The sequence below is a fragment of the Herpailurus yagouaroundi genome, unplaced genomic scaffold, assembly GCF_014898765.1.
Source record: "Herpailurus yagouaroundi ecotype Mexico unplaced genomic scaffold, PumYag 321, whole genome shotgun sequence".
Classification (NCBI taxonomy): domain Eukaryota; kingdom Metazoa; phylum Chordata; class Mammalia; order Carnivora; family Felidae; genus Herpailurus; species Herpailurus yagouaroundi.
Genome location: NW_024412538.1, coordinates 549,236 through 565,230, shown reverse-complemented (window position 1 = coordinate 565,230; position 15,995 = coordinate 549,236). Strand labels below are relative to the sequence as shown.

General features: G+C 55.6%; 1 protein-coding gene across 2 annotated transcripts in view; it reads right to left on the bottom strand.

Moving 5' to 3' along the window:
* The window catches only part of TRIP13 (thyroid hormone receptor interactor 13), a 24,421-nt gene extending 8,442 nt beyond the window's left edge, over window positions 1–15,979 (bottom strand). Inside the window, exons 1-12 of one of the 2 annotated variants that reach the window (XM_040462398.1) lie at window positions 15,801–15,977; window positions 14,947–15,112; window positions 13,168–13,297; window positions 12,374–12,429; window positions 11,575–11,665; window positions 9,972–10,044; window positions 7,365–7,428; window positions 6,465–6,551; window positions 6,116–6,222; window positions 3,677–3,830; window positions 1,275–1,387; window positions 90–159 (exon numbers count right to left, since the gene is read on the bottom strand). In XM_040462398.1, coding sequence (XP_040318332.1) covers window positions 90–159; window positions 1,275–1,387; window positions 3,677–3,830; window positions 6,116–6,222; window positions 6,465–6,551; window positions 7,365–7,428; window positions 9,972–10,044; window positions 11,575–11,665; window positions 12,374–12,429; window positions 13,168–13,297; window positions 14,947–15,112; window positions 15,801–15,892 — 1,203 coding nt within the window. In that variant the 5' untranslated portion in view covers window positions 15,893–15,977. Of the gene's footprint in view, window positions 1–89; window positions 160–1,274; window positions 1,388–3,676; window positions 3,831–6,115; window positions 6,223–6,464; window positions 6,552–7,364; window positions 7,429–9,971; window positions 10,045–11,574; window positions 11,666–12,373; window positions 12,430–13,167; window positions 13,298–14,946; window positions 15,113–15,800 lie in introns of both variants that reach the window. The other variant, XM_040462399.1, reaches the window with a different exon arrangement.
* Window positions 15,980–15,995: the final 16 nt, after the last annotated feature.

Below are 15,995 nucleotides of genomic sequence, written 5' to 3'. Positions count from 1 at the left end.
GTGGGGGGCACAGAGCAGCGGTGGGGGGCACAGAGCAGCGGTGGGGGGCACAGAGCGCTCAGAGGCAGGGGTGGCCACGGCGGACTCACCTGGACATACAGCGCATGAGCCAGAAAAGGGAGCTTTCTCAGGACGCGGCCGCTGAGACCCTCGCTCTTCCTGTGAACAGAATTGCGCTTGGGGACGGTTTCCCTCATCTCTGAAAGTCCCCTCCCCTATAGCTGGCCTCAAGGTGGGCTGGTGGCCCCGAGTCCTCAGCTCCTGCCCCAGGCGGGACAGGATGCTTGCCGCCCTGAGCTGCTAGCTGCCTAGGAGAGGCACACACGACATGGTGGGCACACGGCCAGTGGCACGGATCCCGAGGAAACCAGGCTGGTCCCCGTCAACTATTTTTGTCCAAGTGTCAGAACTGCCCTCTTCTGCCTCATCTTGACCAGTTTCGATCTCTTCAAGAGATAACCCGAAATATAGTTTCTTCAGGCTATCCCTTTGTTCAAAAGCTTCCACAAGCCTCACGGCTTCAGGATGAAGTTCAAACTCTGGTCACAACGTGGCCTCTGGGCCGCCAGCATCACCACCTGATCTCTGCTGTACAGCCCACCGCAAGTCCCCCACGGCCTTCCCCAGTTCTCTCCAGTTTGTCCAAATTCGAACTGTCCTTCACTCCACTGCAACTGTGCTCCACTCCATCTCCCCACCTTCCCTTCCTGCCACCCCTGGTCACCAAAGCCATGTGGGAGGTCGACCACACTGCCAGCCACAGGCCCCCAGCACGTGTGCAGCCACTGGCACTCGGGCCGAACGCTCCCTCCTGACGCCTAGGGCTGCCGGGCCGCGTGCTTTCTCTGACTTCCCGAAGCACCAAGCACAGACCCCTGCCGCTGTGTCCTCTGCTTACTCAGACAGAAGTTTCCACTTTTTCCTTCTCATCGATTTGTAAAAATTTAACAAATGCCGTTTAAGAAATCAGGACTACGTCATGAGAGCTTCATCTGGATATCTATCTTTTCAGAGACAAACACAGCACTGCTTTTTACTTTCTAACGGTGCCTGTGGGAGGGTGGCGGACCTCTACGCTCTGGCCCAGGAGCCTGGGGCCAGGGCGGTCGGGTGCTCTCAAAGCTCTCCCAGCGCCTGTGTGACAGACGCCTCGGGGTCCCAGTCCCTGTCCTCTGACCCCAAACCATGACCCCAGGCTGCTACAGTCAGCTACAACCGCCCATGACCACAACAAATGCACTTTTCTAGGTTACAAAGATGGAGGCAATGCACACCTTGAAATTTCACTCAAAAGGAGACTCAACCTTGACACGTTGTTTTCAATGAAGCCAATCATCTCCAGCTCCCGGAGGGTCAGCAGCTGCTGGCGAGGGTATATGATCTGACACTGGAGACAGAGACAGGGCGTCACGGCGCGGTTCACGGGCAGAGTGCACACTGTCGGCCACGGGACAGCAGCCCGTTTCTCAGAAACATCGCCTCCCCCAGAAAGGCAAGCACGGCCACGCCAGGACGCAGGCCGCTCCCCTCTCGCTCACACGCACGCCCCCGCTCCTTCAAACGCAGGTGAGAATACAGGTGACGGGACACGTCTCGGAGACTAGAGGGGACCCAGCCTCTTCTGTGCTTTTGATCAAGACGTGTCTTCACTACGTGTCAGGGCACAGAGGGACTCAGAGGGGCTGAGGCCAGCCCGGTATTGGGTTTCAAAGGCATATCACAACCCAGGGAAGCAGAGTCGAGCTCAGGAGTCAGGACTTGGCCTGCCTTTCGAGGAGGGTCTCCATTTTTTTTTTTTTTTAGTATTTATTTGAGGGAGAGGGAGAGGGAGAGGGAAAGAGAGAGAGAGACAGACACACACACAGAATCCGAAGGAGGCTCCGGGCTCCAAGCTGACGGCACAGAGACCGACACGGGGCTCGAACCCACAAACCATGAGATCATGACCTGAGCCGTGCAGGTGCCCCTTCATTTGCTGTTTTTAAGACAAGACCGTTGTGTGGCAGGTGGCACAGCCTGACCCTGGATCTGGACTTCATTCCCTTGTGAGCCACGTGGCTGTACACGGGAGGCACTCTGCCAAGAAGCGGCACCTAACAGGGCGCCCAGGGACCAGCACTGAACAACTTCTAACGTGAACTGCTCTGACTTAGGGACCAGGAGAGAACGGAGAACAAACAGCTTTGTCCGCACGTTTTGGAGTTCTGGTGAAGGCTGTGAGTAAATTTAAGCAACAGGGTTTATGCCAGGAGTGTTCTCACCTTCCTGAGCCTCCCTGGGCCCCTGCAGCCTCCCTGGGACTGCCCCCCGCTGGCCCTCCGGGTGCACGTGACAACCGCGGGCTCCTGACGGAGTGGGCCAGGCACACGCCGACAGCCGTGAGGACTGGCCAAATTTCCACTCCGTCATCGGAATGGCTTAACTTCCTGCAAACCGGTTGAGAACCCCTGTCCCACACACGCAGCTTCTAGAAAAAGTTCGTACGTTAACTGGCGAAACATCTCCCGGATGCGCAGCACAAGTAGGAGCGTGACCACCGTCGGGATCCCATCACGCTGACTTCTCGGCACCAACACTTCCCAGAGCTCACCTGGGACCTCAGGTCAAGGCTCCCCGGGGCCGCCACTTTCTCCGTGCCGCAGCAAAGTGGGACAGGGTGCACACGCCAGACCAGCCCTCCCATCCCTGTCAGGGGCTGTGTGATCCCCACTGAAGCTCTGTGGCGCCGGGCTGGGGGTCGATCCCACCCCCGCCATCCTGTTACGACAACGTCATGCCAACGATCACCACGTAAATCCCCGTCCGTCGGTTGGCTTGGTTACTTCGTATCTCCCAGAATCAGGGTTCAGGAACGCTCCCCTGGGGGAAGGGACTGCCTGCCTCGGGCCTGCTGTGCCCAGTGCCCTGGACTCCTAGCACCCAGGTTCTGCCTAGAGTGGTTTACACCAGGCCCACTGGGAGCGCGCTACCTTGCCCACTGCTGTTGTGCTCACTGCTCACTAGAACACGGGACTGAAGGGACATTAATGTCGTAGCTAATGATACACTGTGAACGGCAACCCAGTCAGATGACCCCTCTGTGAACTATGACCTCCAGTCAGGAGGACGTCCCTGTGAACTGTGACCTCCAGTCAGATGACATCCCTGTGAACTGTGGCCTCCAGTCAGGTCTCCCTATGAACTAGGACGTGTCCGGCAGGTTTCCACGCCCCTCCCGGCAGATCACACGATCACAATCATCATTTTGCACTAAAAGAGCAAAAATATAAAGTCGGTGGCCATAATTTCTTTTTTACGTTTATTTAGTTTTGAGAAACAGAGTGAGACAAAGCGTGAGAGGAGGAGGGGCAGAGAGAGAAGGAGACACAGAATCTGAAGCAGGCTCCAGGCTCTGAGCAAGCAGTCAGCACAGAGCCTGACGCGGGGCTCGAACCCATGAACTGTGAGATCGTGACCTGAGCCCAAGTCAGAACGCTCAACTGACTGAGCCACCCAGGCACCCCAATAATTTCAACTATCAGCGCAACCTACGGAACACACCCACTGCAGTTTTCGACCTAAGATGGTTAATACCACGTTCAAGTAACTCATCCCATCTCGGAATCGGCGACTTTAACCTGTGTCAGGGAACGAAGGACACACGAGAAGCCCGGTTGGAAACAGAAACGCCCCGTACCTTCATCAGTTCTTCCAGACAGGAGAGGTAGATTTTGAAGATGGCTGCTGCAGAGGGCGGTCCGATGTACTGCCTGATGTCAGCCCTGTCCACGAAGGCCACGTCGATCCTCTCCGTGATGTTGGAAGTGGTCAGAATCACCACGTTGCAGTGCCTGGAGGCAGAGGAGTGAGCGCCAGTCGGCCGGTGCCTAGTGATTCCATCACACCCCCCACCCCCGTGCTCGAAGGTTCAGAATTCAGCCAGCGTCTCAGCCGGCTGCACCCCACGTCCCAAACCCGGCCTAGGAGGCCTCCTGAGGCCCACACCCGAGTGCCTGCCGGGCCCCCAACTCCCACCAGGCTCTCTTGGCTGCAACACAGTGTGCCAAGGAGGTGTTGCTCCTGTCTTCCAGCAAGTTGTCCCAGACCCCCACTTGACTGTTCCCTTTCATCAACTGTGGCATGACAAAACTCTCGCTTTTTCTTTTTTCTTCCTTCCCCCCCCCCCAATTTTATTTTTATCTCTAGAGACAGGGAAAGTGTGTATGTGCAGGGTGTGGGGGGGGAGGGAGGGAGGGAGGGAGGGAGGGAGGGAGAGAGAGAGAGAGAGAGAGAGAGAATCCCAAGCAGGCTCCATGCTCAGCTTGGAGCCCAGTGCAGGGCTTGATCCCACGACCTGAGCCAGTATCAAAAGTCAGACACTTAACCGCCTGAGCCACCCAAGCACCCCCAGAGCTCTTTGTGTGCAGAGCCCTGAGCACCCCATCGACCTGCCAGGGCACAGCCAGCTGAGCACTCGATGCGCAGCTCTCGGGACTCCCACACGCCGTGGAGCTGAGGTATTTATCCTGTTTACGGGCTGCTTCCCCTTCAGCTTCCAAAGGACAAGAGAGCGCCGCTGTCCAGTCTGTCGGCCAGCGTGGCCAGCACACGGCAGGCACAAGGCATCCCACGAGCACGCTTCCCAGGCCACTGGGCTTGGTGTGGGGGATGTGGCGATGCTCCCCCGGGGCCCGAGTCAACACACAGGCCAGGCCGCAGGAAGCGTGTGGCCTGGGGAGCCCCCAGGAAGGCCAGCTTCACCCGGTGTCTGGAAACAGGTGTGTAGTGCGGGGTGAGCAAGGGTGAGCCACTGAGGGTTAGGGGCAGGGAGTGTGCGGGTCACAGGAGTCCGGGCGGAGGGATGACACGGCTGGGATTCTTGTCTGGGGACGGGCTTTGTCCCAAAGAGTCAGACCCACACAAAGGAAGGCCTGGAAGGGTGGTCTAGAGGGGCCTGAACAGGAAGCATGAAGTTAAGGGCACAGGAAGGGGTGAGGGCAACCGGAAACCCGTGCGTCTCCATTCCCTCCTGAGCCCCCACACCTGCCAGCGACAGGAGGGGCACTGGGACCCCACCTTCCGGCTCGAGCAGGGGCTGCACAGGGAGGACATCGGGTCAATGGGAACCCTGGAGGCAGGAGCTGCAGGGCTGAGCGAGCGCCCAGGGAGTGTCCGACGCCCAGTCTAGGTGGACCCGCAGGCCCGTGAGGGGTGACCAACAGAAGAGGGAAGGAGGCTGACAGCAGAAACTAGGCGGTCTGGAGAGTGGAGGCAGGGGAAGGGTGGCTGGAGGTCTGCCGGTGCGGAAAATTCCAGGGAGGGCAGATGGCTCTCAGGTAAGGGAGGGGCAGAAACCAGACCGAGGAGCAGGGGCGGGGCTGGGAGCAGAGCCCAGGGAGGAAGGAGGAGCGGTTACAGGGGCACATGGCTGGCCCCTAGCAGGGTGGAAGCAAGCAGGCCAGCAACAGCTGCCGCTCAGGAAATTACAGCCCCTCACAGCAGGTCGCAGGTCGTAAACCGTAAATGTACTGCGGGAGGCCCGGGACACAGCCCACGGCACGATTCGGTTCCCCACCAGTCCACGCGGACAAGCTAGCTCTGCAGCCGGGCAGCCTCCCAGTGGGAGAGCGCTCCCGGGACCCACCGAGGGCTGCGATCCGGGGTGGGGGTGGGGGCCCGGACCGAGTCAGGTTACGAGGAGTCACTCCCTAAAGCTGCACGGGCTCAGGGCACACTGACCACAGGCCCCGGACCTGCAAGGCTGGGCTGTGGAGACGTGAAATCTGGCCCCATGAAGCGCACGCGGGGGGCGCTCGCCTGTCCGTCGCCAGCCCTGCAAGCCCTGCAACGCCAACCAACACTGGGCGGTGCCGGCATCGGTGCCGGAGGGCGGCCGTGTTTCACGGTCACGCGCTTCTCCGCACACTTGAGTTTCGCTTTATGTTTCCGATACCTTAGTGAAAGTACCTGCCCACGAAGTGGTGCATTTAGCAGATACACCGCCTCAGGTGTGGGAGAAGGGCCGAAACTCAGCAGCCGTGTGTCCACTCAGAGGAGCTGAGTAACGTGTGGAGGCGTGCGGCCACCTCACACCCTCCCTGTGGCTTCTCACGTGAGACCACCGTGTCAGCATTACCTCTTAATCTGATCGATCTGGGTTAAGACAGCGTTGACCACACGGATGGCATCTGACGGCTCGGTACCTGCTCTGCAAGCGTTGCGGGCGGCCGTGAGGCTCTCCACCTGTGGGGATGGGGCGACAGGTCGGAAAGGACAGCACCCGACCCCAGGGGCAGCCATTCGCTGCATCAACCGAGCAAGCGAGGGACAAGCGAACGGGTACGCGTGAGCCCGCTATGCCAGGAGCTCGACGTGCGGGACGCCAGGGAGGAGAGGGCTGCGTGACAGGAGTGCCGGATGGAGGACGGACTCAGCCAGGGGTCCAATTTCCTTCAGTCACGGGTGTGATGTCCAGCTGCGCCTACCTCATCAATCAGCACGAACACCAGCGCATCTCTGTCATCAATCAAGTCCTGAATCTTCTGGAACATCTTCGTTACCAGCTTGCCACTCTGGAACCAAAACACTCCTTTAATGTTGACTTGTACGCTTCACGCCGCCTGCTGCACACCCTTATCTGCCGTCCCTGCCCAGCCTCGTTATGACCCCAGGGGGCCCCACAAACCCATTGCCTCCTGACGGCCCCCTGGAGAAATCCCTAAATCCCAGGGGCCAGGGCCACACGGGAGAGGCCGACCCACACGATCCCCTTGCCCCGCTCCACGTGCCAGAAAGCACGCCCGAGCCCACGCCGGCTCAGCCCTGAGCCGCCTGGCACACACAGGTGCCTCAGCGCCCTCCCTCCTTCCTTTTGCCTGCCATCCGCACCACCAGGAACAAGATGGGTCACGGATGCAAGCTAAGTGCACTCCTTATGGGTGCTCCGCGTCCTGGCTCACCACCCTCTGGAGGGATCTGTTTGCACCGGTGCCCGGGCAGAGCTCTCCTGTGCTGAGAGGCACCTGCAACATCACCTTGACCGAGCCCCACGGTTCGGACAGAGGAACACAGAGGAACGGGGCTCAGAGCCCTGAGGGCGTGCTCTCTGAGGATGCAGCCCTCTGCTGAACGCAGGTCCCGTCCTCAGAGAAAGCTGAGTGTCTGTCCCGCCCAAAGGTCTGGATGCCACCAGCAGAGGGTACTCTCGGGCCTATTTCCAAGTTACCGCTCAGTTCTGGAACTTCCCTCCGACCGCGAGTCCACCCTACTGTCACGTTACCTACTTCTGTCTGAAGCTCTCGGAGGAGAGTTTGCCTACTCTACAAGACAGCCGTCCAACTACATGGTTGACAATGCCGACAAGCAGAAGCGATGCTGATACTTACTTCCGAAAACCACTTAGAGAAGAGGCTGTGGCTGTTTATTTCAATTAATTGGCCGTACCGGTACCTGAGATGATAAAACAGAGTTACGACGAGTGGCTTCCAAATCGCTCCTACGGCACCCACAGGGGCGGCAACACTTCTGCTTTAACCCAGCATCCCTCCGCTGCCCACTAACTGGTTAAGTCACCACAGCTACCAACGAGGGCTGGTGCAGCAGCCGCGCAAGTACTTACGACCATCTAACGACATGCAATCAGCGGTCCTAGCTGAAGCAAACTAAGGGTTTTGAACCGGAAAACATCTCTGCATCAAAACAACGGTAACATCTCTCTCGCTTTTCATCTGCTTGTAACTGACGTCTCAGGTGCTCTAAGAAGCGTCACCGGCAGTAACGTGGTAGCCAAACAAAACGTAACCGTCAGACGTTTTCTGGCCAGAGCTGAACGTGTTTTCCTCCCTCCATAAACCCGACGAGTGGACAATCTGTTTCCCAGCAAAAACTCACTTCCTGTGGACCCCAGGGCCACGGGGCACCCGGAGGCCCCGAGGTCCACCTCAGTATATACTGACAGACTGCAATCTAGCACTGGTCCTCTGTGCACACGGGACACCTGGATGCACTTAGTTCTAACTAAAATCAAACAGGGAGCGAGACGGGGGCAGAAGGGAAGCCGAGCCCCGTCCCCGATGCCTCAAAAGTCTACGTGAGAAAAACAACCCCTTTCAAAAAATTGCAACTGGCTGTCCGCTAATTCTGTTTACCAAAGAGGGGAGAGACAGACAACCTAATGGAATAAAGACTGCGTTGAATACTGAACAAAATGAACCCTAAGGCATTTCGATCAGGTGAGCAACAAAGGCTTGCTAAAGTTTCTCTCTGGCATTTCTAAGCCACAAAATAAATGCGTGTTTCCAGACGGTTGTACTGCAGGAAGTTTTCTTTCTTGCGGTAACATCTTCAGTGTCCAGTGTTTCAGGTAACGGCTCCAAGAGATCTGCAAGGCACAGATGCACCTCGGCAGGTCAAGACAAAACCAAGTTGCTCACACAGAATAAAAGGTAGAAAAAGAGCAACTTCCCTACACAAAAATACTCACGGGACATTTTTGAAAGGGAAGAAAATAAAGTATTCGTCCTAGGATACACGCTGGAGTAACAAGTCTCAGATCAATCCCCTGAATTAACCGGAAAAGGAGACGAAATCATCGCAACAGCATCTGTGAATGGCGCCAGACAGCAGGCATCGGGACTGTCACCCAGACAGGAACGAGGGAGCCCGCAAGCGCTCTGGCTCTCTGCCTACAGCGCCTTCCGACCGTGACCCCGGAGGGGACCCAAGACGTACACAGCCACCGCGCTGACTTGGACACAGAGGTCAGAGTTCGAGGAACCTGAGGCAGCTGTAGGCTGCAGAGCAGAGTTCTAGAGGGGAGGTAGACACGCAGGAGTAAAGCTCCGGGAATCATCACGGGGTCCCTCTGGGTCTTTGCTGACACTCGGGCGTGTGTGAATACGGAAATCCCAATCGGCTGGAGAGCCGTGAGGGGCGCGGCTCCTGGTGCTCACAGGCTGGGAAGCTCGAGTTCCCAATGGCCAACGTGCACAGTACCCGCTACCACTCAGGGTGCCCAAGTGAGATCCCAGAAGGGCCTCACTTCACTATTAAGTCTGGACTCCTTTCCAGTAAAGCTTAAAAACAAACCTCAAAAGGGTGGCCCTAAATCACAAATGCAATGCCTAGCGGAACAAAACCCGACAAAAACGATGTCTGCATTCAACCAAAACTTACCTGACGGCACAAGCAGAAACGGACCCCAAACCAGGAGAAACACCGGTCAACAGAAAGACCCGGAACTGACAACAAGGATGGACTTAGCAGGGAAAGCTGTGAAATGGTGACCACACACCAGCTCAAACATTTTAACAAGAGGACGACGCGGAGAGAATTGAAAAGTATAAAAGGAACCAAGTGGAACAGCCAGAAAAGAAAACCACACAAACAGAAATGAAAACGTCACTGAATTAAAAGCAAATCTGACATCTTAGAAAACTGCCCAAAACGGAACACAGAAAATTCTAAAATCCTCAAAGACAAAAAGCCACACTGGTGGCCCAGGGGAGAATATCAAACAGTTGAACACGCAAATAAATGGGTCTGTTCCTAGAAAGTGAGTGTGTGTAGGGGGAATTGTTGAGAAAATAACAGCCGAATGGAGTCTAGATGCAAGGACATCATGAGCCCCGAGAGAGACAGAACTCAAGGAGAAACCCACAAATCCACCCCTAACCTGGCCATGCCTCTCTCAGGTAACAGGAAGGGAGACCGTCAGCGAGAGCAGCAAGCATCCGGCCCTGAGAGCGGACTGCATTCTGACACACACGTGGGACAGTCACCCAAAGAGCACGTGCTGATCGTTAAAGGAAGCCCCATAAACGTAAAAGACTGAAACTCTTAGGACAGTGCTCAGTACGGGAGTGAATTTGCTCTGAGAGAGAGGGATCTACTAGTAAAGGAAAATTAGGAAGAAATAAACAGCTTCCGTGTCACACACGAAAAGCAAGCGACCCGGTCCTGCTGCTCCCCTTTCTCGAATTACCAGAAGTTACCTGCTCGAAAGTCTGATGGTCAATTTCTGGGCTAGTGCCTTACACAGGGATGTTTTTCCAGTTCCCGGAGGACCTGTAACAAAACCCAAGCAGATGTGTTAAGTCAGCGTGGTAACAAATCCCTTAAAACAACGGGAGCCGCATTGTCCCCGGCACACACAGCAAGGAGTGGGGCTCAGAGCTCCGAATGCTGTTACCCCAAGTATTGCCGGGCAGCCCACAAAGAAGTCGGCTAGCAGCGTGCGTGCTGCAAAATATTAACACGCTTCCCAAGGCTTTCCCTTTTTCTCCTTGTCTGACCTCGGCCTGTGTTTCTACTCTTGGCCTCCGTGTCCCCAACACAGCATCGCCTTCCCGGCCCGTGCGTCCCCTCAGCATCCAGAGCGAGCACATCTCCTGGTCTCCAACTTCGCTGACACCCTCCTTGTCCCCACACGTCCTCTAGAAAACCCACTTGCTGAGTCACCTCGTGAAAGGTCAAACACCTTTCATGACAAGCATCTGGATCCTTAAGGCACTGACGTTTGTCATTCCCGCAGCCCACAGCATCCCCGTCTTCCACAGCAGCCCACACTAAACCCGAAGAGCAGCAGGCGAAGCCCTGCTCGTACAGCTTCTTGCCCCGTGTGCCACTGAGCAGGAGGCCTGGGAGCAGCTGAGACGCCAACACAGAGGGACAAACGCATCTACCAGAAGGTGCAGACACTTTCAAATCTGATCTGAGTGCATTCTTAATAATTAAAGAAGAAACATAGAGCCGGTTATAAATGGGAAATACTTGATTTCACTAACCAAAATATCCATGGATGGTCTGCTCAGAACCCAGTATCAGGACAATATGCTGAGATTAACTGTGGTTTAAAAGGCCCCGTGTTGGGGGTGCCTGGGTGGTTCTGAACCTTGATTTCGGCTCAGGCCAAGATCTCACAGTTTGTGAGACTGAACCCCGAGTTGGGCTCTGTGCTGACAGCGTGGAGCCTTTTCGGGATTCTCTCTCCCTCTCTCTCTCTCTGCCCTTCCCCCACTCGTGCGCTCTGTCTCAAAACAAATAAATACAATCTTAGAAGAAAATAAAAAATTTTTAAGACTCCACAGAAGCATATGGACTTAACTGGTCTCAGAAGCTAATCACCCCCACCTCACTATTATTTGGGCACTCTCTCGATTTCTTTCTAACCAGGAACATCAAGAAAAAATCCAACGTTCTCCTCTGAGAAGATTCAGACAGAATTTCAGTGAAGCAGGGCTGTTGCGGTTTATGGTCACAAAGCGAAGCCCTGGGAATACTACAAAAACGTGAGGCAGTTCCTGCCCTAAGGACTGTACGATCACTTGGGGGAATTAGGCAGTTATATGAAAAGTTTAATAATAACATAGAAGAGTCACAAGGCAGAGACCAGGCAGCTGCCGAGTGAAGGGTCAGGTGACACATGCCCAGGGTAATGTGAGCTAGAGTGGTTTCTCAGGGAGGGGACATTCGAGGACAGCTCTGGCTGCATCAGAAAACAGAACTGGAACCCCTTGAAGGTCAGCAGGACAAGTAAAAAAGCCTGACTTCACACGGTTTACCCGGTTAAATAAAGAAAACCCCACACGCTCTTACCGTGAAGCAGCACCACCCGGTTCCAGGCGATGAGATTGCTGTCGACGTTCTTGTCTGAAAACAGCAAGGTTGTCATCACGTAATCGAGGAGCTGAGCGAAGAAAGGTAAAATGCACATGGAGGTGTGGACAAGGCAAAGGTTCCCACCAGATGTGCTGCCAGAGCTCGTGCCCGAGGAGAGGGGCCGGGCGCCAGACCACCCCTTGGCGACTGCTGGCGCCGAGTGCCGGATGCTTCACAGGCTTTCGTTTTGGAAGAAACTCCAAACGTACAAGACCAGGTTGGCTGCTGCTACTCTAAGTATGCAGACAAACACAGGGGTCCCGCCAAAGGACAAGACTTAGCAAGTGATGAGTGGGTTCCTACCTCTCGGACAACACAGCAGCGGGCAAGCCACAGCACATTCACTTAGGACAACAGCCAGGACTGTGGTCGCGCAGCCCGGGTGATGTGGGGGATGGACTTCTAGTGTCCCCCACGGCATGCAGGACCCTTCCCCTTGAAGGGGGCTCAGACGAGCTGGCGCTTGCTCAGACCTGCCGACCTGCTCTGTCTGCCCCTTGGCCCTGCCTCCTCAGTCCCAGTGCGTTAAGAGCACAATCCGGTGAAAGCTGTCTTTACATTCTGCACCCTCCTCTTCCTCCCCCATGGGACAGACACCCGGGACACGGGCTGCCAGGAGCCATAAATTCCCAAAAGCCTAATTGAGTCATGGGGCTCCAAGATGCTGGAGGGCAACACAATATTGATCCCAACTCAAACAGCCGGGACTTCCTGCAAAATTAGCACAGCAACTTACATGCGATTTGACTTCCACATCATATACCAGGCTGTCCCAAAGCCCATGGAATTCAGCTGGGAGAGAGGAAAACAAAAACCTAATTTTAGGAAAACAAGCACCACAATGACCAGTGAGGTCTGCCCCGAGTCACTGACGCTCTCCATCGCGCCACACACCACAGGCTGAGAGTCTCATTACCGGGAAGTTAAATTTTTGAATTGGTTCTTAAAAGTTTGATTTTTCTTTACAGATGCAAAATCACTGCCAGTCACTCAGCTTTCAACAGACAACCGAATGGAGTACGGAGTTACTTTTTCATCACGTGACCACGCGCAATTATCTCTTGTGGACCTGAGCTCTCCCACAAGCACATAGACTGCCCCACCGTCCTCCCCAGCAGCCAGCACTTGGGTGGGGCAGAGGCAGGTCTGGGCTGGCTGTCACGACACCACACGTAAACACTGAGGACTCCACCGGCTAGAACCAAGGCAAAGTCCACAGGGAAGCACGGAGAAGGCAGGAGGAAGGAAGGGGCCGGCAGGTGACCAACCGGGAAGGAAAGAGCACCTCCGGATTCTCAGCACCACCTCTGAGGGACCCGCCTGCAGGAACACAGCCTCACGATGGAGACCCCTGCTTTTATCTTCTGTGATGCGCTCTCTGTTCCACAAGAAAAAAAACACCCCGAAAGCCTACAAAACACATGGATGAATACAACCTCCTCAGCTAACTGCCTTGGAGAGAGCAGGCCACATGCCGACCCCTGACTTCGTGTCCCAGGTGCGTACTGCCCGGCGCCAGTGCTCACGCACCTGCGGGCAGGACCCAGTGACTCGCTGCAGTTATGTTCTCGGTCTCCTCCTCCAGAGTCTCACTGCTGGGGCCGCCCTCATTCAGCTGGAAGACGTGAAGTGAAATCGTGCAGGCACCCAAGTCGATGGGCTGTGATGAGAGGGAGAGCAATCAACCCACACAGACTGAACTCCCTTCCCAATTCTAGCCATGACGATTAGCCGGTAACGTCCAAAAATAAAAATTGAATATGCAGAACGTTAGAAACTCGTTCGTAGATTAGGAAAAAAGCCTATCATATTCAGATTCGGTATCAACTCTTTAAGATGTTTCTCTCTCCCCTTTTGACTAAAAAACTACTTTATTGTTCTTCGTAATCATGAAAATTACGTGGTTAGTGAAAACATACAAACGATACAGAATGAAGTTTGTCAAAGTCGCCCATCCAACCTCACAGCCACACGTACTTGACCAAAAACGGATTCGACCACACAGTTTTCTAACCGTGCCTTTCCCGCTTCTTTTTCACAGCTATGTCGTATTTGCTGTGATCGTATCATCTGCTTAGTCAACCTCTAACTGACGGATAACCAAGATGTTTCGAGTTGTCAGCTACTATTAACAACATATATAGAAAGTCGCCCTTGCACTTCTACAAAATCACATAATTATGTCTGAAGATGAATTTCTCTAGGTGAATAGGCAGAGCCAAAGATGAGAACGTTAAAACGTCTAATCGCTGGCCCCAGCACCCTCCACTGAGGCTGCGTTAACCTGTCCTCCCTCAGTAGCGTGGAGAGCGCCTCTGCGTCCTCCAAGCTGTCCAAAATCAAGTATGATGGGTAAAAGTCACAAAGCCACGGGGCACCTGGGTGGCTCAGTCGGTTGAGCGTCCGACTTCGGCTCAGATCATGATCTCACCATTCGGGGGTTCGAGCCCTGTGTCGGGCTGTGTGCTGACTACTGAGAGCCTAGAGCCTGCTTCGGATTCTGGGTCTCCCCCTCTCTCGGCCCCTCCCCTGCTCACGCTCTGTCTCTCAAAAATAAACATTAAAAAATTTTTTTAAAAAACCCCAAAACTGACAAAGACACAAACGTTAGTCTCAGTATAAGAAAGGAGAGGTCCACCTTCTAAGCAAAATTTTGGGGCCAAACCGATGCTTCCCAAGTGATTCTTTGTAAGACACGAACCATGCGGATAGAGGGGATGTATCAGACACCGGGTTGTTTGTATAGTGACAAAAAGGTCCCAACACACCCACCCTCTCCCACAAAGATGGTGGGCGAGGCCATCCGCACGCCAGACTAGACGAAGCCCTTCTCCACGGAAGGCCCATCTCATCCCTCAGCCCCCATGCCTCCTACAGTCTATGCCGGTGGAGCGGTCCATGGACATCTGCTGCCTGGAAGGACAGAGAGCAGGGACAGAGGCCTCATCAGCACAGCCCATTCCACGGCGCTGCGTTCTGCTTTCCCAATGGTCCCCCTACTGTGCTGTGAGCATCCTGACCCCAGGGCCAGCCCACTCCCAGCACCTGGCTCTTCCCAGACAAAGCAACAGATAAACGAACCACTTTCTGACAACACACCACCAAAGCAGCGAGCAGACATCCATGATACTGACGTTGCTTTTTTTTTTTTTTTTTTAAGGTAAACTCAACACCCGACGTGGGGCTTAAACCTATGAACCCAGAATCAAGATCGCATGATCTGCTAAATGAGCCAGCCTGGTGCCCCCATGACACTGACTTTGTATTCAACTATGGATTAGCGATTTCTTGGCAATATGAATTAGTCACCTGTGGGTCTTTAACCTTCAACTCTGTGTCAACAATAGACACAGACTGCACGTTTCTGCTCAGAAAAGGATCATCAAACTCGGTCCACGTGTAGTCACCAAACACAATGTTATGTCTGTTGAGCAGCTTTCTAACGCTCAGCTTTATATCTTCTTTTTTGGCAGTGCTGGGAACACAAGACACAGAGGTCAGGATGGTAACAAGTGCCTTCTACAAAATCAGGCCTTTCAGAGCACAGCGGTGGGCTCGCCTGGGGGTCAGCCCCAAGCCAAGCCCTGCCCTCCATCCGCCAAGAGGCCACAGCAACAGCTCCTGCCACCAGGGGCTGCCCCAACGGAAGATCAGCCCGGACACACAGGCCTGGAGTGCGCCACGAGCTCTGGCTAGTGCTGCTACTGTTAGGAACGAAGGCGCAAAGCTCCCACAGCCGTGGGGTTGCAGCCCGAGTCCGCATTTTAACAAAAGCCCGAGGCCTGTGATTCACGTGGGAAAACTCTGACACTTTTCCGACTGGCATTCAAGGCTTCCAGGACGCCGACCGGTTCTGGACCATACCTGCCTCCGCCCCACCTCCCACACTGCCCCAGCCGGCCTCCCCCTCGGGCTCCCCCTCGGCGGCAGGCAGGCCCCCGGGAGGGTCCACCCTCCCGGGCGCCTGCCCCACGCAAGCCACACCCAGACCCCTCTGAAAGCTGCGGACCACGGGGGTTCGCCTGGGGTCCTGAGAGATCAGGTGGTGGGCGGCTGGGGTGACCGAACGGCCCGACAAACGCCAGGTCCGAGGAGAACGCGCACACGCGCCCCTTCCTCCCCGGGCCCGTCCGGCTCCGCTTGGGTGCGGCGCCCGAGCTCACCTGCCGCTCCGCTGGTGCACCTCCACGTGGACGGTCGGCGCCTCGGCCACGCAGGGCAGCGCCTGCTTCAGGTCGCCCACGGCCTCGTCCATGGCGCCGCCTGGAGCAGCGGGGACCCGGCCGGAGCGTGGCCGCCGCCGCCTCGCGCCCCGAGCCGCCGCCACCACCCGGGCCGCCACCGCCCGGGCCGCTCCA